At 49.8% G+C, this 22089-nt stretch overlaps 1 protein-coding gene across 7 annotated transcripts in view; it reads left to right on the top strand.

The window, feature by feature from the left end:
* greb1 (growth regulating estrogen receptor binding 1) overlaps positions 1-22089 on the top strand; it is a 563483-nt gene that overhangs the window by 321911 nt on the left and 219483 nt on the right. For all 7 annotated transcript variants that reach the window (XM_072498796.1, XM_072498792.1, XM_072498791.1 and 4 more), the window contains one exon: positions 13514-13642. In XM_072498796.1, the coding sequence (XP_072354897.1) occupies positions 13514-13642 (129 nt within the window). The remainder of the gene's footprint in view (positions 1-13513; positions 13643-22089) is intronic.

The following is a 22089-nucleotide window of genomic DNA, read 5'->3' on the forward strand; positions in this document are numbered from 1 at the left end:
ATTCGGGTTGAGGTTTGGGGGTTGGTGGGTAGATGGGATCGTTGTTGTTATTATGGGGATTGACATATCTTGCTGATTATTGTTTATTGTTGATGGATGTAAATGTGGGAGAAAATGTGAAAATGGAGGAGAATTAAAATTTTTAAAAAAAAATATGCTTACGAGCACCTTGTCAGAAGAATTTGAGAAACACTGGCGAGTGGTATTGGGGGACCTCCGCAAATCAATGGAAGAGGCCTTGGTTCCCATCAGTTTGGCATTGGAGAGGTCCAATGAGACGGTAAAGACATGGCATGGCCCTTTCGAGGCATAGTGACCAGATTGCCTTTCTGGTAGTGGAGATGTCTCTGATGGCTGATGCAAATAAAGTGCTGAAAGCCAAACTGAATTATTTGGAGAATTGTTCCAGGAGGCAAAATATCTGTATTGTGGGGCTGCCAGAGGGGATGGAAGGCCCAATTCCAACAGAGTATTTTGGGGAGATTTTTTTTTTTTAAATAATATTTTATTGAAAATTTTTGGTCAACCAACACAGTACATTGTGCATCTTTTACACAACATTGTAACAATACAGATAATAATGACCTTTTTAAATTTAAACAAAAACAACAACAAATAAATAAATATTAAATAACAAAAAATAAATAAATAAATAAATAAAATAAAAGCTAGCCCTAATTGGCAACTGCCTTGTCTCAGGCCACCCCCCCCCCCATCCCTCCCCCCCCCCCCCCCCCCCCCCCCCCAAGTCCTGGGCCGCTGCTGCTGCCTTCTTTGTTCTCCCCTATCTATCTTTCCGCAAGATATTCGACGAACGGTTGCCACCGCCTAGTAAACCCTTGAGCCGACCCCCTTAGGACGAACTTAATCCGCTCCAACTTTATGAACCCCGCCATATCATTTATCCAGGTCTCCACCCCCGGGGGCTTTGCTTCTTTCCACATTAGCAATATTCTGCGCCGGGCTACTAGGGACGCAAAGGCCAAAACATCGGCCTCTTTCGCCTCCTGCACTCCCGGCTCTTGTGCAACCCCAAATATAGCCAACCCCCAGCTTGGTTCGACCCGGACTCCTACTACTTTCGAAAGCACCTTTGTCACCCCCATCCAAAACCCCTGTAGTGCCGGGCATGACCAAAACATATGGGTATGATTCGCTGGGCTTCTCGAGCACCTCGCACACCTATCCTCCACCCCAAAAAATTTACTGAGCCGTGTTCCAGTCATATGTGCCCTGTGTAATACCTTGAACTGAATCAGGCTTAGCCTGGCGCACGAGGACGACGAGTTTACCCTGTTTAGGGCATCTGCCCACATCCCCTCCTCAATCTCCTCCCCTAGCTCTTCTTCCCATTTCCCTTTTAGTTCGTCCATCATAGTCTCCCCTTCGTCTCTCATTTCCCTATATATATCCGACACCTTACCGTCCCCCACCTATTTCTTTGAGATGACTCTGTCCTGCACCTCTTGTGTCGGGAGCTGCGGGAATTCCCTCACCTGTTGCCTCGCAAAAGCCCTCAATTGCATGTACCTGAATGCATTCCCTTGGGGCAACCCATATTTCTCGGTCAGCGCTCCCAGACTCGCAAACTTCCCATCCACAAATAGATCTTTCAATTGCGTTATACCTGCTCTTTGCCACATTCCATATCCCCCATCCATTCCCCCCGGGGCAAACCTATGGTTGTTTCTTATCGGGGACCCCCCCAGTGCTCCGGTCTTTCCCCTATGTCGTCTCCACTGTCCCCAAATCTTCAGTGTAGCTACCACCACCGGACTCGTGGTATAGTTCCTTGGTGAGAACGGCAATGGGGCTGTCACCATAGCCTGCAGGCTGGTCCCCCTACAGGACGCCCTCTCTAATCTCTTCCACGCCGCTCCTTCCTCCTCTCCCATCCACTTACTCACCATTGAAATATTAGCGGCCCAATAATACTCACTTAGGCTCGGTAGTGCCAGCCCCCCCCTATCCCTACTACGCTGTAAGAATCCCTTCCTCACTCTCGGAGTCTTCCCGGCCCAAACAAAACCCATGATACTCTTTTCTATCCTTTTGAAAAAAGCCTTCGTGATCACCACCGGGAGACACTGAAACACAAAGAGGAATCTCGGGAGGACCACCATCTTAACCGCCTGCACCCTCCCTGCCATTGACAATGCTACCATATCCCATCTCTTGAAATCTTCCTCCATCTGTTCCACCAACCGCGTCAAATTTAGCCTGTGCAATGTGCCCCAATTCTTAGCTATCTGGATCCCCAGGTAACGAAAGTCTCTTGTTACCTTCCTCAACGGTAGGTCTTCTATTTCCCTACTCTGCTCCCCTGGATGCACCACAAACAGCTCACTCTTCCCCATGTTCAATTTATACCCTGAAAAATCCCCAAACTCCCCAAGTATCCGCATTATTTCTGGCATCCCCTCCGCTGGATCCGCCACATATAGCAGCAGATCATCCGCATATAAAGATACCCGGTGTTCTTCTCCTCCCCTAAGTATTCCCCTCCATCCCTTGGAACCTCTCAGCGCTATCGCCAGGGGCTCAATCGCCAGTGCAAACAGTAATGGGGACAGAGGACATCCCTGCCTTGTCCCTCTATGGAGCCGAAAATATGCCGATCCCCGTCCATTCGTGACCACACTCGCCACTGGGGCCCTATACAACAGCTGCACCCATCTAACATACCCCTCTCCGAACCCAAATCTCCTCAACACCTCCCACAGATAATCCCACTCCACTCTAACAAATGCTTTCTCGGCATCCATCGCCACTACTATCTCCGTTTCACCCTCTGGTGGGGCCATCATCATTACCCCTAACAACCTCCGTATGTTCGTGTTCAGCTGTCTCCCCTTCACAAACCCAGTTTGGTCCTCATGAACCACCCCCGGGACCCATTCCTCTATTCTCATTGCCATTACCTTGGCCAAGACCTTGGCATCTACATTGAGGAGGGAGATTGGTCTGTAGGACCCGCATTGTAGCGGATCCTTTTCCTTCTTTAAAAGAAGCGATATCGTTGCTTCTGACATAGTCGGGGGCAGTTGTCCCCTTTCCTTTGCCTCGTTAAAGGTCCTCGTCAGTAGCGGGGCGAGCAAGTCCAAATATTTTCTGTAAAATTCAACTGGGAATCCGTCCGGTCCCGGAGCCTTTCCCGTCTGCATGTTCCTAATTCCTTTCACCACTTCTTCTACCGTGATCTGTGCTCCCAATCCCATCCTTTCCTGCTCTTCCACCTTGGGAATTTCCAGCCGATCCAAAAACTCCATCATTCTCTCCCTCCCATCCGGGGGTTGAGCTTCATACAATTTTTTATAAAATGTCTTAAACACTTCATTCACTCTCTCCGCTCCCCGCTCCGTCTCTCCATCTTCGTCTCTCACCCCCCCTATTTCCCTCGCTGCTCCCCTTTTCCTCAATTGGTGTGCCAGCAATCTGCTCGCCTTCTCTCCATATTCATACTGTACACCCTGCGCCTTCCTCCATTGTGCCTCTGCAGTGCCTGTGGTCAGCAAGTCAAATTCCACATGCAGCCTTTGCCTTTCCCTATACAGTCCCTCCTCCGGTGCTTCCGCATTCTGTCTGTCCACCCTCAAAAGTTCTTGCAACAACCGCTCCCGTTCCTTACTCTCCTGCTTCCCTTTATGTGTCCTTATTGATATCAGCTCCCCCCTAACCACCGCCTTCAACGCCTCCCAGACCACTCCCACCTGAACCTCCCCATTGTCATTGAGTTCCAAGTACTTTTCAATGCATCCCCTCACCCTTAAGCACACCCCCTCATCCGCCATTAGTCCCATGTCCATTCTCCAGGGTGGACGCCCTCTTGTTTCCTCCCCTATCTCCAAGTCTACCCAGTGTGGGGCATGATCCGAAATGGCTATAGCCGTATATTCCGTTCCCCTCACCCTCGGGATCAATGCCCTACCCAACACAAAAAAGTCTATGCGTGAATAGACTTTATGGACATAGGAGAAAAACGAGAACTCCTTACTCCTAGGTCTACTGAATCTCCACGGGTCCACCCCTCCCATGTGCTCCATAAAATCCTTAAGCACCTTGGCTGCTGCCGGCCTCCTACCAGTCCTGGACTTCGACCTATCCAGCCTTGGTTCCAACACCGTGTTAAAGTCTCCCCCCATTATCAGCTTTCCGGTCTCTAGGTCTGGGATGCGTCCTAGCATTCGCCTCATAAAATTGGCATCGTCCCAATTCGGGGCATACACGTTTACCAACACCACCATCTCTCCCTGTAATTTGCCACTCACCATCACGTATCTGCCCCCGTTATCCGCCACTATAGTCTTTGCCTCGAACATTACCCGCTTCCCCACTAATATAGCCACCCCCCTGTTTTTCGCATCCAGCCCCGAATAGAACACCTGCCCTACCCATCCTTTGCGCAACCTAACCTGATCTATCAGTTTCAGGTGCGTTTCCTGTAACATGACCACATCTGCTTTAAGTTTCTTAAGGTGTGCGAGTACTCGTGCCCTCTTTATCGGCCCGTTAAGCCCCCTCACGTTCCACGTGATCAGCCGAGTTGGGGGGCTTCCCACCCCCCCCCCCCCCTTGCCGGTTAGCCATCATCTTTTTCCAGCTTCTCGCCCAGTTCCCACGCAGCTGTATTTCTCCCAGACGGTGCCCCCCCGCCCATCCTTTCCCGTACCCACTCCCCCCTTTCCCCAGCAGCAGCAACCCAGTAATTCCCCCCTCCCCCCCCCCCCCGCTAGACCCCCCGCTAGCGTAATTACTCCCCCCATGTTGCTCCCAGAAGTCAGCAAACTCTGGCTGACCTCGGCTTCCCCCCGTGATCACGGCTCGCCCCGTGCGGCGCCCCCTCCTTCCTGCTTCTCTATTCCCGCCATAATTATCATAGCGCGGGAACCAAGCCCGCGCCTCTCACTCGGCCCCGCCTCCCATGGCCAACGCCCCATCTCCTCTCCCTCCCCACCTCCCCCCATCACCACCTGTGGGAGAAAGAAAAGTTACCATACCGCAGGATTAATCATACAATCCCTCTTCGCCCACCCCCCCACTCGTCCCACCACTTTGTCCAAACGTTCTTTTTCGTAGTCCAATCATTCCAATTTTTCTTCTACAATAAAAGTCCACGCTTCATCCGCCGTCTCAAAGTAGTGGTGCCTCCCTTGATATGTGACCCACAGTCTTGCCGGTTGCAGCATTCCAAACTTTATCTTTTTTTTGTGAAGTACCGCTTTGGCCCGATTAAAGCTCGCCCTCCTTCTCGCCACCTCCGCACTCCAATCTTGATAGACGCGGATCACCGCGTTCTCCCATTTACTACACCGAGTTTTCTTCGCCCATCTAAGGACCATTTCTCTATCCTTAAAACGGAGAAATCTCACCACTATGGCCCTGGGAGCTTCTCCTGCTCTCGATCCTCGCACCATAACTCGGTATGCTCCCTCCACCTCCAACGGACCCGTCGGGGCCTCCACTCCCATTAACGAGTGCAGCATCGTGCTCACATATGCCCCGACGTCCGCCCCCTCCACACCTTCAGGAAGGCCAAGAATCCTCAAGTTGTTCCTCCTTGCGTTATTTTCCAGTGCCTCCAACCTCTCCACAGATCGTTTCTGGTGTGCCTCCTGTATCTCCGACTTCACCACCAGGCCCTGTATATCGTTTTCATTCTCTGCTGCTTTCGCCTTCACGACCCGAAGCTCCTGCTCCTGGGTCTTTTGTTCCTCTTTCAGCCCTTCAATCGCCTGTAATATCGGGCCCAACAACTCTTTCTTCATTTCCTTTTTTATCTCCTCCACGCAGCGTTTCAAAAACTCTTGTTGTTCAGGGCCCCATATGAAACTGCCACCTTCCGACGCCATCTTGGTTTCTGCTTGCCTTCCTTGCCGTTGTTCCAAAGGATCCGCTGCAATCCGGCCACTTTCCTCTCCTTTTTCCATCCGTGTCCAGGGGGAACACCCTTCTGGTTTACCGCACGGTGTTTTCAGCCGTTAAAATTGCCGTTGGGGCTCTTATCAAGAGCCCAAAAGTCCGTTTCACAGGGAGCTGCCGAAACGTGCGACTCAGCTGGTCATCGCCGCACCCGGAAGCCTTTGGGGAGATGTTTGGGAAGATGGTGAGGGAAGGTGGAGTCACGTCCCCTCCCAAATTGGTTCGGGCCCACCGGACACTTCATCAGTAGCCTCGTCCCAACCAACCACGGCGAGCAGCAATTGTGAAGTTGCACAACTTCAAAGAAAAAGAGTGGGCCCTGAGATGGGCGAGGGAGCACGCGACTACAAATGGGATGGCCATGCCACCAGGTTTTACCAGGATGTGGGAGTGGAGCTGGCGAAGAAGCTGGCTGTGTTCAACAAAGCCAAGCCACCCTGTACAAAAGCAGAGTCCGGTTTGGGGTGGTGTACCCTGCGCGGCTAAGAGTGGCTTTTTAGGGAAATACTTTTTTTCGATGCACCAGGGGAAGCAGATTCCTTTGTAAAGCAGCATGGGCTGGGTGAGGGGTGATTGAGGTCTTTGGATATGGGGGGTGGGAATTTTGATATGTGGAATTGTTGGGGTTCCTTGTTCATGTTTGCAATTTTTTTTGTTATTGTTGGGGTTTAATGTTTTACAAGTTGGGCTTGGGCCTCGAGTTTAGTTTTGTGTGGATTTTTGTTCTGACTGTTGTGAAAATATATAGCTTCCTGTTGGAGTACTATGTTTTAAGGGTTTTTTATACTTTGTGGGGGTTTTTTCTGTAATCATTTTTGTTCACTCTGGGCGAGAGCCGCCCTACCAGCTGAAGAGTTAGCTTATGAGAGCGGTTTTGAGGTGTTGCTTGCAGCTTATTAGAATAGCTCATCATAATAGCTCTTCGTGTTTTGTTCTGCATAAATTTATTGGAAGTAGGTTTGCGTTCATGTTTGCCTTGCTGTTTTCTGTATGTGTATCTCAGTGCAGTAGTGTCTGAGGAAAAGGGGGGGGGGCGGGTGGAGGGGTGGGGTAGTTAGCTGATGGTGTCTGCATATTTTTCTTTATTTAATCTTGTTAGTGGGTTTGACGGCCATCTTGATTGAGCCTATTTCTGTCCTTTCCATGTAACTATTGGATAATCACTCTTGGTGAGAATGGCTGACTCGGATCGAGGGGGGGGGGAGGCCCCCAATTCGTTTGGTCACCTGGAATGTCAGGGGTTGAGTGGCCCAGTGAAAAGATTGAGAGTATTTGCTCATTTTAAGAGTTTAAAGGTAGATGTTGTGTCTCTGCAAGAGACTCGCTTGCGGGTAGGAGACCAGATAAAGTTGCGGAAGGGTGGGTGGGACAAACTTTTCATTCGGGCTTTGACGGTAGGGCTTGGGGTGTGGCAATATTAATTAATCAAAGGGTTCAGTTTTCTGCCACTGAGATCTTGGCTGACCCCACTGGTAGGCATGATATTATCGGTGGAGTTTTGGTTCTGGACACACCTATCATTGGTAACAGCTTCCCTGCATCTACCCTGTCTAGTCCTGTTAGAATTTTAGAAGTCTCTATGAGATCCCCCCTCATTCTTCTGAACTCCAGGGAGCACAATCCCAACTTAGTCAGCTCTCCTCATGTGACAGTCCCGCCATCCCTGGAATCAATCTGGTAAACCTTCGCTGCACTCCCTCGAGAGCAAGAACATCCTTCCTCAGAGAAGGAGACCAAAACTGCACATAATATTCCAAGTGTGGCCTCACCAAGGCACTGTACAATTGCAGCAACAAGGGGGATTATCAAGGCGGAGATAATTTTCTACAAAGTGCACACGGTAAAGACAGCGAGGGCGGAGTGGCAGAGGCTGGTGACTTCCAATCATGATGTGGTCCATCAGTGCTGACTTGCCCCAACCCTGGCTTTGTTGGCAAGTAGGAAAAAGCTGCAGACACAACTTGAATTATTATCAACAGATAAGGTAGTGGGCCAGCTGCGATGTTTGAGGGCCGTATTCTATGACGATGGGGAGAAAGCCAGTCGCCTTTTAGCTCACCAGCTGAGACGGCATGTGACTTCCTGCGAGATTGTGCAAGTATGTGACTCGAGTGACAGCTTGGTTTCCACCTTGCCTTAGACCACTGAGGCTTTTGAAACATTCCATTGGGATCTCTATAGATTGGAGCCCCAGATGGAAAGTTCGCTCATGACTGATTTTTTGGATGGATTATCCATTCCAACTGTGGAGGGGGAGAGGCGGGAAGAGTTGGAATCCTTGTTGAGCCCAGAGAAATTATGAAATGCATTGGGCTGATGCAGACGGGCAAGGTTCCTGACCCTGATGACTTCCCCATTGAACTTTATAAGAATTTTGCGGGACAATTGGTACCTCTAATTTTAGATGTGCTTTACGACTCCTTGTCCTGGCATTCATTGCCCATTACACTTGCGCAGGCCTCTATTTCCTTGATCCTTAAGAAAGACTCAACAGAATGTGGGTCATACCAACCTATTCCTCTTTTAAATGAGGATGTTAAGTTACTTTCTAAAGTGCTGGCACTGCCGTTCGAGCCCTGCCTCCCAGAGGTGATCTCAGAAGACGAGACAGGTTTCGTCAAAAGTTGGCAATTGTCGGCCAATGTGTTAAATGTTGTTCTCGACCCATCCTTGGTGTCTGAACAGGAGGTCTAGTTTCCTTAGATGCTGAAAAGGCGTTTGACAGAGTGGAGTAAGAATATCTCTTTGAGATTCTTGGGAGATTTGGATTTGGAAAAAAGTTTATATCCTAGATTTGTTTATTATATAGGGCTCCCACTGCTAGTGTTCGCACAAATACTTTGAATTCTGGCTACTTCAGTTGAATAGGGTCATGAGGCAGAGATGTCCATTGTCTCTGCTCATGTTTGCTTTGGCAATAGAACCGCTGAGAGCTAGGTGGAGGGGGATAAGTCGGGAGAGGTGGAGCATGGGCTGCTCTTGCACACAGATGACTTGCTTCTTTTTTTAAAAAAAAATTTAGAATACCCAATTCATTTTTTCCAATTAAGGGGCAATTTAGCATGGCCAATGCACCTAATCTGCTCATCTTTGGGTTGTGGCGGCGAAACCCACGCAGACACGGGGAGAATGTGCAAACTCCAATGGACAGTGACCCAGAGCCGGGATCGAACCTGGGACCTCGGCGCCGTGAGGCACCTGTGTTAACCACTGCGCCACCGTGCTGCCCTGATGACCTCATTCTTTATATGATGGACCCAGTATTCACTATGGTTGAGATAATAAAGCTGCTTGGGAGTTTTGGCTTCTTCTCTGGGTATAAGTTGAATTTGATAAGAGCGAATGTTTTCCAGTTAGCCTCCTGGGGAGGGGGACCTATCTGGGGATGTTATGTTTTTGCCGTGCCAGATCTAACTTTTGTTACCTGAGCATCCGGGTGGCCCACGATTGGGCCTCGCTTCATGAACTAAACTATACTAGTCGGGTTAATGGTGTCAAAAATGACTTGCAGAAATAGGACAACCTCCCCTACCCTTGGCGGGCTGGGTTCAGACTATTAAAATGAATGTCCTCCAGACAGATCGTTCCATACATTTTAAAAAAATTAAGAAAGAAAACATTTAGATTACCCAATTATTTTTTTTTCCCAATTATGGAGCAATTATACATGTCCAATCCACCTAACCTGCACATCTTTTTCGGTTGTGGGGTGAAACCCACGCAGACACGGGGAGAATGTGCAAACTCCAAACGGACAGCGACCCAGGGCCGGGATTCAAACCCGGGTCCTCAGCGCCGTAGTCCCAGTGCTAACCACTGATAGATCGAGCCATACACTAAAAAATATAAGACATTCTATAAATAGACAATGTAAATACATGGATATAGACATTGGGTGATGCATCAGGAGTGTAGTACTACTCAGTAGAGAAGATGCATGGAGAGATCACTTCTGCCCTTTGCAATAAGAGGGTCATTCAGTGAGGAAGAAAGTGTTTTTGAATCTGTTAGTGCGTTTTCTCAGACTTTTGTATCTCCTGCCCGACGGAAGAGGTTGGAAGAGAGAATAACCTGGGTAGCAGGATCTTTGATTATGTTGCCCGCTTTCCCAAGGCAGCGGGAGGTGTATACAGAGTCAATGGATGGGAGGCAGGTTCGCGTGATGAACTGGGCTGTGTTCACGACTCTCTGTAGTTCCTTACGGTCTTGGGCCAAGCAGTTGCCATACCAGCCTATGATGCAACCAGATAGGATGCTTTCTATGGTGCATTTGCAAAAATTGGTAAGAGTCAATGTGGACATGCCGAATTTCCTTAATTTCCTGAGGAAGTATAGGCGCTATTGTGTCTTCTGATGCCTTGATCAGTCAAGTGCAGCTTTACAATGCACAGCACGGGGTGTATCCAGGATTGTCACCATCTTCCATGCCTTGCACAACTTGGCAATGCAAAGAGGAGAATAACTGCCAATGGAGGAGCTGCTAACCTCCTCAGATTGGATGACAGGAAGGTAAACGAGGATGAGGACAGAGATCTCGTGGCAGCTCTACTAGATACCAGGGCTATACAGAGAAGAGCCAGCACTATCAGCGATAGCTTCTTCAATCATTTTGACCACCAACCTGACCATCATTTCCTGGTTTCCAAATCTTTGCCTGCTTTGATTGTGTGCCCACTCTGCCAACCTTCATCTGGAGCTAACTCACTAAACACATCCTCTGACCCCTTGAAGACCAAGGAGAGTGGTCTGTCCTACCCATGGGCCACACCCTGAACTCCTCCCATTCCAAGGTGATCGCCTTCCACAACAACCTGACCTCCTGCACGATAAAAGGTTCCTCGCAGCACCTAATCTCCAGCAAGCGGGTAGACTACCCTCACTTGAGATGAAAACTGATAGACATCCCCCTGAGGATAACAGCTTTGCACTGATACCTGATACAATTAAGCTATCACAAACCATCGCACTGCTCCTTGCCCACATTGTCAAGGCCATGATTGCACAAAGAGCGCATTACTTCTCACACCCATTAGTTATCTCAGCCAATCTGGCTGGCAGGTCAGTTATGAGGATGCCAACAGATGCTGCATATGCAGCCATGTTGCATTGCTTTGAGAATACAAATTCAGCCACACACATTATAATCCAATAGAGACTGACCTTTAACACACTGCCACCTTGTTGCCAACACAGATTCTTGGGGTTTGTTGCCCCTCAGTCCACTTCATTCAGCGACGATTGCTAAACTGAAGCAATATGTAATATGGCCTTCAAAGGAGGACAGTCCAACAAATGCACATGATGGTCAAATGAACAAAATATAATGTGATAACTATATACATGTGCATACCGTAGCAGTGTCTCAGCACTCGCACCATCATCCTGCCCTCAATGTTATTTTTTCTTATATAACCACTATACCTTGTTGTGACCTCAACATCAGAAGCTGATGAGGAGGCAGGCTACTGAGAGCATTTCTCTGCCATGTGATTGCACATAGGATGTGTAGTCACTGCACACATTTATAATTTGCATTGTGATTGCATGTGCTGTGCCTCCCAATATGTAAGCGGAAGTGGCACCCATTTCCTCATTTGCTGTGTTCTTATTAAATATATATAGCACGCTACTTATTCAATTCCACCCTTGGTCGGACCCCTCATCGAAAAAAATGCGCCATTGACAACATCACTCCTTCAGTACAATACTGAGATGCCACCTTAGTTTACATGCTCAAGTCTCTGGAGTAGGTCTTCTTTGGCCACTTGCAGTCCTTTTACAGCAGTGGTGAAGGAACAGTACTATATGTTCCAATCATTTGGAGGCATTGTCCATGATGTTCCCATAATAATGCTGCTTCATACCATATTGCTTCAAGGTAGCTTGAGAGTTTCTGTCAAAGTAAACTTACTGAGTCGCTGTAGTGCACTAGTTGTTAAGAAAATCTCATTGGAATAAATGGTGTTGGGAATGTAAATATTAATAGTTAATTACAGAAGAAAACTTTTTAATGAATAATTTTGCTGAGTAATTTATTTGCTTAACCTTTTGATTTTTGTATCCATTTTAACAATTGTGTCAGATTTGGAAAGAGACTAGCAATGGAATGCAAACTGGGTTGTGTTTACTATCCTATAAAAGCTATCACGGTTTATTGCGTAACAAAGTGTATTTATGTAATTTGCTTCACTGAAATATACACATTATAGTACAGGACAGTAAATCTTACAAAACAAGACTGTGAGCCCAAACTGTGTTAATAATACTCTGGAAAACTGGGAAAGATCCAGCACATTTCTTCATTGTATTCACTTTCACCTCATCAGCAAGAGAAAGAGAGGCGACTTTCTCATTATTCACAGAGGTAGGAAACTCATGGCACCACTTCTGGCTCCAAGAAGCAGAGCGCTCCCCACAGCCGCAAACTCTGCCCAGAATCCCATTCTCAGCCTTGACCTCCTGCTCTGCCCAGCCCCAATCTTACACATTCACTTTCTCATTATTGCCCCTTCAGTTCTGAATGCAGCAAATTGCTTGACAGGTGTCCGGGAGTGATTGCGATGCAGCCCACTACTGTCAGTAGAGTGCTATGGTGCTGTTTGTTAGTCAGTGTGGGAAATGGACATCTATCTCTTCAGGTGGCTGATAACATTGTTAGTCATAGCACTGCACTATTGCCATCACTGATTAAACTTTCTGTACGTTGTACATGCTGGGTTTTACACTCCCGCTCTGGCGGCTTTCAAAGAAGAGGACTTATTAAATCCAACGGGCAACCTGCCTCTAATTATATCAGCTGCAGGGTTCGTGCCCTCTCTCCCCTCAACCTCTCAAATCCCAGAACCCCCCCAACCTTTTGAGGGGCCTCCGAGCTTGGCACTTGGTGAGGCCTGCCAAACAGTTACCCGAACCCCAATCCAACGCCTCGTGCCTCTGTCCAGAAGTGCTGGAGAGCTCCCACCCTCTGATTGGCCTGCAGTTCTCTGAGGTGGACTTCCTACTCCTCAGAGGCATCCATCCTGAATGCAGTCTACTAATGACCATTTGGCTGTTAAATGGTTGCGTGACGTTCAGTAGCTGGAGGAGGGGATGGGGAATCGGACATTTTTAATTCAGCCTGAACCAACTGTTTCACTATTACAACTTGAGGTGTCTTAATTTACAAGTCATACATTATGACATGCCAAGGACTGTTCACTGAGCAGAAATGCTAAATCGGTACTACACAAAATGCACAAATAAATCTGTCGAGTTAAAGGAATTTGACTAAAATTTAGAATCCTTGATGAAGAAACCTTAGTGTGATGGTAAATATTTTTGAAATTGTATTCACCCTGTTTTAAATTAATTTACCAATGTTTTCATGCTAATAAACTACAGTGATCCAAGATTATGCTTTCGTTTCATTTCTCCCTGAATCGATTTGTTTCCAGTCATCCTTTGTGATGACTAAAAGTCCTACTTTGTCATTTAGTCCCAATCCAGTGTGGAAAAATATGTTTTGAAATTGATTGATAAAGCTGTCCTGGCCATCAAATTTATATTGACCAAAGCCCAGCTATCAATTTACTGCTCTTATTTCTGTTCTCGGTAGGAAAACGTCAAGCCGGATTTCTGGCAGAAAGAATGCTCAGTCCCAAAGAGCACTTGAAAGAAATCAACTATGAGCTTGTCACTGGAAAAGTCGGGGCACTAGGAGCTTTCTTCAGCAGCCTTTGTCCAGGTAAAACATTGCTGCCAGTTGTTTCTTGCACAAACCTTGTTTGCAAGAGCTGAGAAATCTGATTCGGGTAAAAAAATACTTTGGCTACAGGAAACTGAGCAGCTTGGGGGAGACGAGACTTGCTACGTGGAACAAATGCCTTCTCAGTTCTGCTTGTGGGCCAGGAGGAACGAATGTTAATCCAACCCTCCTGGCTCACAGCCCACTTAGTGAGCCACTATGACTCACTCCATGCATTTGGGCTCCCTCAACCCCCCCACTTTGATCTCACTCTGACTCCCTTTAATTACCCTTCCGATCTCCAAGTCATTCTGTTGTTCACCCCACACACTTCCCCGTACTCTTCATCTGAACCACTGCCTGACCAATTGGAGCTGAGCCAATATTTGGGTATAAAAACAGAAAATGCTGGAAAAAATTCTAAAGTCTGGCAGCAACTGTGGAGAAAGAAAGAGAGTTAATTCTCCGCTTGGGAGACTCTGGGCTGGATTCTCCAAATTTGAGGCTATGTCCGGAGGAAGCGTCCAGTTTTACAATGAAAAAGTCGGCACAACCCCGCACCGATGCTCCGCACGGTGGGGGGGCTAGCAGCCGCAACACGTAAAACCCCCAGCGTTCCTGACAGAAACGGCCGGAGAATTGCCGGGTCCTTGGCCGCGCATGCGGACGGCGATGACCTGCGACGGCCATGCCGTACAACATGGCGCCGGCTGCACACGGATGTGGCCAGCCAGATAGTGCCCCCCTGTAACCCTCTGGGCCCCCCAGCCAGCGGAATGGCTCCCCCCCCTCCCCCCGACTGTGGCGGCGCTGGTCACAGTCCGCAGCTGCCACTCCAGGTTGATGAAAACTCAGAGCACAAGTGACCCACACCATCGGGAAGTCGGCCCATCGGGAAGTCGGCCCATCAGGGGCGGACCATTGGGGGCGGAGCATCAGGGGAGGGCCTTCAGGTGATGTCCTGAGGCCGTCCCATCAGCGTGCGGAGTACTCAGCGATGATGCCATTTTGGAGAGGGCGGCGCCTGTTTTCGTCAAAAGGGATTCTCCGCCCGATCGCCGAATACGATTTTGCCATCGGCAAGCGGAGAATCCCGCCCTAAGTTCTCCCGCCGGAACCTAATTTCACCTTATTCCCAATCCGTAACCATACAGATTTATGCAGGACGAGGATTGCGAGAGATTCTTAAGGGAATCCCACTATTGGGCTGCCATTTTGAGTGGGTGGCCCAATAGCGAGGTCTCGCTGCTGGCCTCCCTTCATCCGCCACCGCTTCGCAATTCAGCCCCACCCCCTTCTCCTACTTTATGGCTGAATGATTTTGAAGTGGTCAGCTAGACCTGATGGGTTTAAACACAGCTGAATGGTTTTCCCATTCCAGGGATTGACATGTGGTGCTTCCTGTGTCGAAGCAAGCAGGTGTATTGCCCAAGTGTGTGATAAAGTAGCAATTTGTTTCAGTGTCTCTGTCTGGACTGCTCTCTACTTTCCAGACACAGGTGTCTCTTTGGGGGACTTCCTGACTGGCGTCTCTCATCTGGGGGGGCTTCCTGACAGGGGTCTCTCTTTGGGGGGCTTTCTGACGGGGGTCTCTCATTGGGGGGCTTCCTGACTGGCGTCTCTCATCTGGGGGGGGGGCTTCCTGACAGGGGTCTCTCTTTGGGGGGCTTTCTGACGGGGGTCTCTCTTTGGGGTGCTTCCTGATAGGAGTCTCTCTTTGGGGGCTATCTGACTGGCGTCTCTCATCTGGGGTGCTTCCTGACAGGGGTCTCTCTTTGGGGGGCTTCCTGACTGGCGTCTCTCATCTGGGGGGGGCTTCCTGACAGGGGTCTCTCTTTGGGGGGCTTTCTGACGGGGGTCTCTCTTTGGGGTGTTTCCTGATAGGGGTCTCTCTTTGGGGGACTTCCTGACTGGCGTCTCTCATCTGGGGGGGCTTCCTGACAGGGGTCTCTCTTTGGGGGGCTTTCTGACGGGGGTCTCTCTTTGGGGTGCTTCCTGATAGGGGTCTCTCTTTGGGGGCTATCTGACTGGCATCTCTCATCTGGGGTGCTTCCTGACAGGGGTCTCTCTTTGAGGGACTTTCTGACAGGCATTTCCCTTCAGCAGGGCTTCCTGACGGGGGTCGCTCTTTTCTGGGGGGCATTGTGACAGACGTCTCTCTTCTGGGAGGCTTCCTAACAGGAGTCTCTGTTCTGGGGTGTGTGTGGGGGGGGTTCTTTATTTAGGGGGGGTCTCTGGCGGGAGACAGTGGTGGACATCTAGTGGTGGTTGGGTGGACAGGTTTTGTATATTTGGTGGGGGGGGAGGAAGGTGGTCCTCAGATTGACTTTGGAGGCAACTCCCCCTTGGTCCACCGCAAGGTCCACCATGTCAGGGCCACGTTTGTCAGGGTCTGTAATGATTCTCACCCATGTGGTTCTGGAAAATCAGGTGGGCCCAGAGAATATGGTTCCCAGATAATTAAGTGGATGCAAATGGGTCTCAATGGCTCCCTCTGGCGTGAGGTGTGACTCTCGATTATGATGCCAGCTGAGAGGTAGGAGCATTGGAAAGGACACCGATCCTGTTTTCCCTCACAATGCTGCCTCATGTGGAACTCCACAACTGGTGGCGCGAGGCAGAGAATTTCTCCATGTTTCGAGTCCAGTATTACTTTTCTTTGGAACTGTGCGTTACAACACCCTGGGCTAGTGTGCGGTCAATTCCAGCCCCACTTGACCCAAAGTCATAACACAAGTGAATTTCACTGTGTCTGCGTGGATCTCGCCCTCACAACCCAAAAGGTGTGCAGGTTAGGTGGATTGGCCATGCTAAATTGCCCCTTAATTGGAAAAAATAATTGTGTACTCTAGATTTATTTTAAAAAACAGTGAATTAACCAATAATTCTTCGAAAAATACCCAAAGCCATTGGCCCTTAACTATCCAATAATTACAGTCACCAGGTTTGTAAATGTAAACACAATTACTGTGTATTTATAATAAGAACTATAATGAAATATGCAGCACATACACGTGCACACATACACACCAGACAAACACTGAGGAGAAGAAAGGGGTAAAAACTCATCAGGAAAAGGAAAAAGAGTTTTTGTTTCAGATGGTGGTTTTTAGCACTTTACTCTTCTTTGCTGTCAGTTCAAAGTGTTTATTGTAGATTCGTTCAGATCTCTGTAGTTTCAGAAATACAACACGTAGCTTTTCTGGAGAGAGATACCAGGATGACTTTGTTTGCAGCCTGTAATGGTCTTCCTGTAGATTCATTCATTCAGGTTCTCTGCAACTTCAGAAATACAGCAGTCACAGCCACTCTGGAGAGAGAAAGCAAGTCCAGGGGTGGGAGTCTGTGGGAATTGGTGGGGCGGGCAACTCCGGCGCGAAAGAGTGGCGTGAACCACTCCGGCATCAGGCCGCCCCAAAGGTACGGAATCCTCCACACCTTCAGGGGCTAGGCCGGCGCCGGAGTGGTTTGTGCCACACCGGCTGGCGCGGAACTGGCATGGCGCCACGCCAACAGGTGCCAAAAGGCTTCTGCCGGCCGGCGCGAGTTAGCGCATGCACGGGAGTGCCAGCGTATGCTGGCGTCATCCCAGCGCATGCGCAGGTGGGGTTCATTTCCGCTTCGCCCATTGCGGACTGTTATAGCGGCCGACGCGGAGGAATAGAGTGCCCCCACGGCACAGGCTTGCCCGCGGATCGGTGGGCTCCGATCACAGACCAGGCCACCATGGGGGCACCCCCCAGAGCCAGATCCCCCCGCACAGCCAGGTCCCGGCGGTAAGTACCTGTTGTAATTTACGCCGGCGGGACTGGCCGGAAATGGGCAGCCACTCGGCCCATCGCGGGCCAGAGAATCACCGGGGGGGGGCGCTGCTAGCCGCCGCTGACTGGCGCGGCACGATTCCCGGCAGCGGAGAATTCGGCAGCCGGCGGGGACGGGATTCACGCCGCGTCCCTGGCGATTCTCCGACCCCGCGGGGGTTCGGAGAATCCCGCCCCAGGTCTTGGTTTGCAACCAGCAATGGTTTTTGTGTAGATTCTTTCAGTCAGGTTCTCTGCAGTTTCAGAAATACAGCACTCACAGCTCTTCTGGTGAAAACAAAGAGGATAGAGAGTAGCAGGACCTTGGGAGTGATTCTCCCAGCCCCACGTCGGGCTGGAGAATCGCCGCAACTGCGCCACGCCGCCCCGATGCCGGCGTATGAATCTCCGAGGTGCAGAGAATCAACGCCATTTGCGCCGGCGCGTTTGGCGCGGTGCCGGTCGCGGGCAGCTGTACGAGGCCGGGCCGCCGATTCTCTGACCCGGATGGGCCGAGCGGCCGCGCGGAAAAAGCAGAGTCCCGTTGGCGCTGTCCACACCTGGTCGCTGCCGGTGGGAACTCTGCGCGAAGGGTCGGGGGCAGCCTGTGGTGGGGGAGGGGGGGGCTCCGTCCCCGAGGGGGGCCTCCGATGGGGTCTGGCTCGTGATCGGGGCCCACCGATTGGTGGGCCGGCCCCTCTCCCCACCCCCGGGCCTACTTTGTTGCGCGCCTGGCCCCAGAACCCCTGCACCATGTTGCGTCGAGGCCGGCGCGTTCCGTAAAGCCACCGCGCATGCATGTATTGGCGCGTTGCCACTGCACATGCGCAGGTTGGCGCCGCCCCCAGTGCACGCCAGGAAGTGAGGCTGGAGCGGCGTGGTGGCCAGAATCGCTAGTGCCCAAGCCTGTTTTGCGCCGTCGTGAAACGCGAAGGCGTTCACAACGGCGCGGACACTCTGTCCCGTGATCAGAGAATCGCGCCCCTTGTCTCTGTGCTTCCTGATTCAAACTGAAACTCCTTGAGACTCTGAAAATTATTCTCACTGGGATAGGATCCAATCACCACATGTTACCAGGCTGAGTACGGCCCGTTGAGCCAATTCGCTGACCACCAGCCGCTCAATCAAATTGAGCCCCACCCCATCTCTCTCTCTCCACAAGTCTGGAACTCCTGATTAAACGAGCAGAGTGTTCTCTCCTGTAATTTCCGAATTATGCTGCTTGCCTTAAAGATACATGTTCAGTAATCATCCATGGATCAAAAATAAGAAGGGCAAAACAAAATATGGAATAATCTGGAAGGACCCTTATATGTGTTAACCGGCTTTTTATGTGGTATTTTGGCAAACATTTTTAAATCCATAAGGACAACATCAACTGCATTTCCTTCATGAACCTGCTCTGTTACTTCATCAAAATTCTTCAATTGTATTAGTCAAGCTTGATCTACTTTTTCAAAGCCTCACTGTCTATCCTTAATTAACTCAAACCTCTCCAAAGGGCTGCTGATCTTTTCCCTGATAATTGTTTATAAAGCCTTAAACACTATTGATATTAAACTATGCTGCAGTTGCTAGAACTGATCTTACATTCTTTCTTGAATAATGGTGTCACATTTGCAACTCTCCAATCCTCTGGCACCTCCCCCAAGTGTAGGAAAGATTGGAAAACCATAGCAACCCCTTCTGCTATCTCCATTCCACTTCCTTCAGCAGCCTGGAATGCAAGCCACCTGGACCAGGTGACTTACCTACCTATAGGCAGCTATTCCAGCATCTCCTCCCTCTCAATTTTCACCCTATCCACTCCTACTTTTTCTAATTCCACTGATGTTCTGTAAGATTACCCATCCTTAGTAAACAAGGATACAAAATACTCAAAAGTATTCTCGCCTTTTCCTGCACCTATAAGCATCCATCATCCGTTTTGCCTCGAATAGGACTCATTCCACTTCTTACTACATCCTTATTATTTACATGCTGTTCGTCGATTTTTGAGTTCCCTTTTATGTTGACTGCCCTTCTATTCTCTTTCTAATAAATTTGAGTACCCAATTATTTTTTTCCAATTAGGGGCAATTTAGTGTGGTCAATCCACTTACCCTGCAAATCTTCGGGTTGTGGGGGTGAGACCCGTTCAGACAAGGGGAGAATATGCAAACACCACACTGACAGTGACCTGTGGCCGGGATCGAACCTGGGTCCTCAACACCATAGGCAGCAGTGCTGACTGCCCTTCTATTCTCATGCTCTCTTTGCCAGTCTTATTTTCCTGTTCACTCCCCCTCTCAATTTACTGTGTTTGACCTGCTTCTCACTTGCAGAATTAACCTGATATGCATCATACACCTTTTTTTGTTTCATCAAAATCTCTAACTCCTTCATCTTTAGCCCTGGCCCCAGGAAGGCAACATACCATCCTGGATTTCGATCTATGCCCATTGAAATGTCTGTCTGTTTCCCAAGTTAAGAAAGAATGCCCGGAAACTGAACCAGCCATAATGCATTTTCTTGGTTTTGGCTGCACGCCATAGATGAAGTAATACTCTTACCAGTATTCAAGACTGATTACTAGTTGGAGAAATTGGGTTGAAAGAAACAGGTTAAAATGACTTGGTAATGAATATATGTAACTTATTTATCAACTCTGGTCTCACAGCATCAGGTCATACATGGACAAGAAAATCTCCTGCTGCTTACCGTGTATGCCTCCCCCCACCCTTTAGCTAATGAATCAGCACTCCTCCATGTGCGCTGAGGGTGTCAAGGGTGCAGAATATATTCTGCGTGGGAGACTTCAATGCCCATCACCAATAGCACCATTACAGACCAGGCTGGCTGAGTCCTAATTGACATAGATGCTAGACTGCGTCTGCGACAGGTGATTTTTAAATATACATTTAGTGTACCCAATTCATTTTTTCCAATTAAGGGACAATATAGCGTGGCCAATCCACCTACCCTGCACATCTTTGGGTTGTGGGGGCGAAATCTACACATACACGGGGAGAATGTGCAAACTCCACACGGACAGTGACCCAGGGCCGGGATCGAACCTGGGACTTCGGCGCCGTGATGCGACAGGTGTTGGGCGAACCAACAACAAGGAAAACTATAGTTAACCTCATCCTCACTAACCTGCCTGCCGCAAATGCATCGGTCCATAAACAGTATTGCTAGGATTGACCACCGCACATTCCTTGTGGAAATGAAGTCCTGCCATCACATCGAGGATGCCCTCCAGCATGTTGTGTGGCATCATCACTGTACTAAATGTGATAGATTTTGAACAGATCTAGCAACTCAAAACTGAGTAGCCATGAGACGCTGTGGGCCATTAACAGCAGCCAAATTATACTCGACCACAATCTCTAACTTCATGGCCCCGCATATCCCCCACTCTACCGTTACCACCAAACCAGAGGATCAACCCTGGTTCCATGAAGAGTGCAGGAGGGTATGCCAGGAGCAGGGGAGGGCGGTGCAGGAAGCAGGAGAACCTTAAAATAAGGTGTCAACCTGGTGAAATTACAGCACACGATTGCTGACAAAATTGCACAAGCGATTCCACAACCGACAAATCAGAATCTCTGCGGCCCTGCCACAAACAGTCATAAATGTTGGTGGACAATGAAACAACTCTACACATATCCCCATCCCCATCCTCAATGATGAGTGAGCCCAGCACACCAGTGCAAAAGATACGGGGCGGGATTCTCCGTTGCCCAGTATCATAATCGGCGATCGGGCGGAGAATCCCTTCTGATGCCCAAATCGGGGGCGGTGCTGGTTTGACACCGGAATCTAGTCTCCGCCCCCTTCTAAAATGGCATCATCGCACGCAATTGGCGTTGGCCCTTCACCTGAAAGCCCGAGCTGATGTGTGGTCTTGGTGGTCGGGAACCTGGGGCGAAATTCTCCTACCCGCCCCGCCACATTTCTGCCCCGACCGGCCGGCGGGAGTCTCCGTAACACCGGCCAGTCAATGGGGTTTCCCATTGTGGGGCAGCCCCACGCCGTCGGGAAACCCCCGGGCGCCGGCAAAACGGAGACTCCCGCCGGCGGAGAATGACGCCCCTGGAGTGGCAGCCGCGGACTGTGTCCTGCACCGCCACAGTCGGCCGCGAGCCATGCTGATGGGCGGGGCGGGGGGGGGGGGGGGGGTGGTTGGGGGGGGAGGGAGATTGGTGGGTGATGGCCAGGGGTTGACCTGTGGGGCAGTATTTGGCAGGTCAGGTCCGTGCACGGCCATGCCATGTTGTACGGTGCGCCCGCTGCAGGTCGCTGCCGTGCACATGCACGGCCACAGATCCGGCCATTTTCTGCCCGTTTTTGGCATGGGAGCCGAGAGTTTTACCCAGCCATTGCTGGCCCCTCACTGGTCCCGGAATCGGTGAGGGTTCAGCACCGATTTTGGAGTCGTAAAACACCACAGTTCCCACACCGGCGTCGGTACCTAGCTGCAGAATCGGAGAATCCAGCCCCAGACATTTGCCATAAACTTCAGCTAGAAGTGCTGAGTGGATAAATCATCTTGGTCTCCTCCAGAGGTCCCGAGCATCACAGATGTCAGCCTTCAGCCAATTTGATTCACTCCATGTGATATCAAGAAACAATTGAAGGCACTTGATACTGCAAAGTCTATGG

Source organism: Scyliorhinus torazame, chromosome 4 (assembly GCF_047496885.1).
Source record: "Scyliorhinus torazame isolate Kashiwa2021f chromosome 4, sScyTor2.1, whole genome shotgun sequence".
NCBI lineage: Eukaryota > Metazoa > Chordata > Chondrichthyes > Carcharhiniformes > Scyliorhinidae > Scyliorhinus > Scyliorhinus torazame.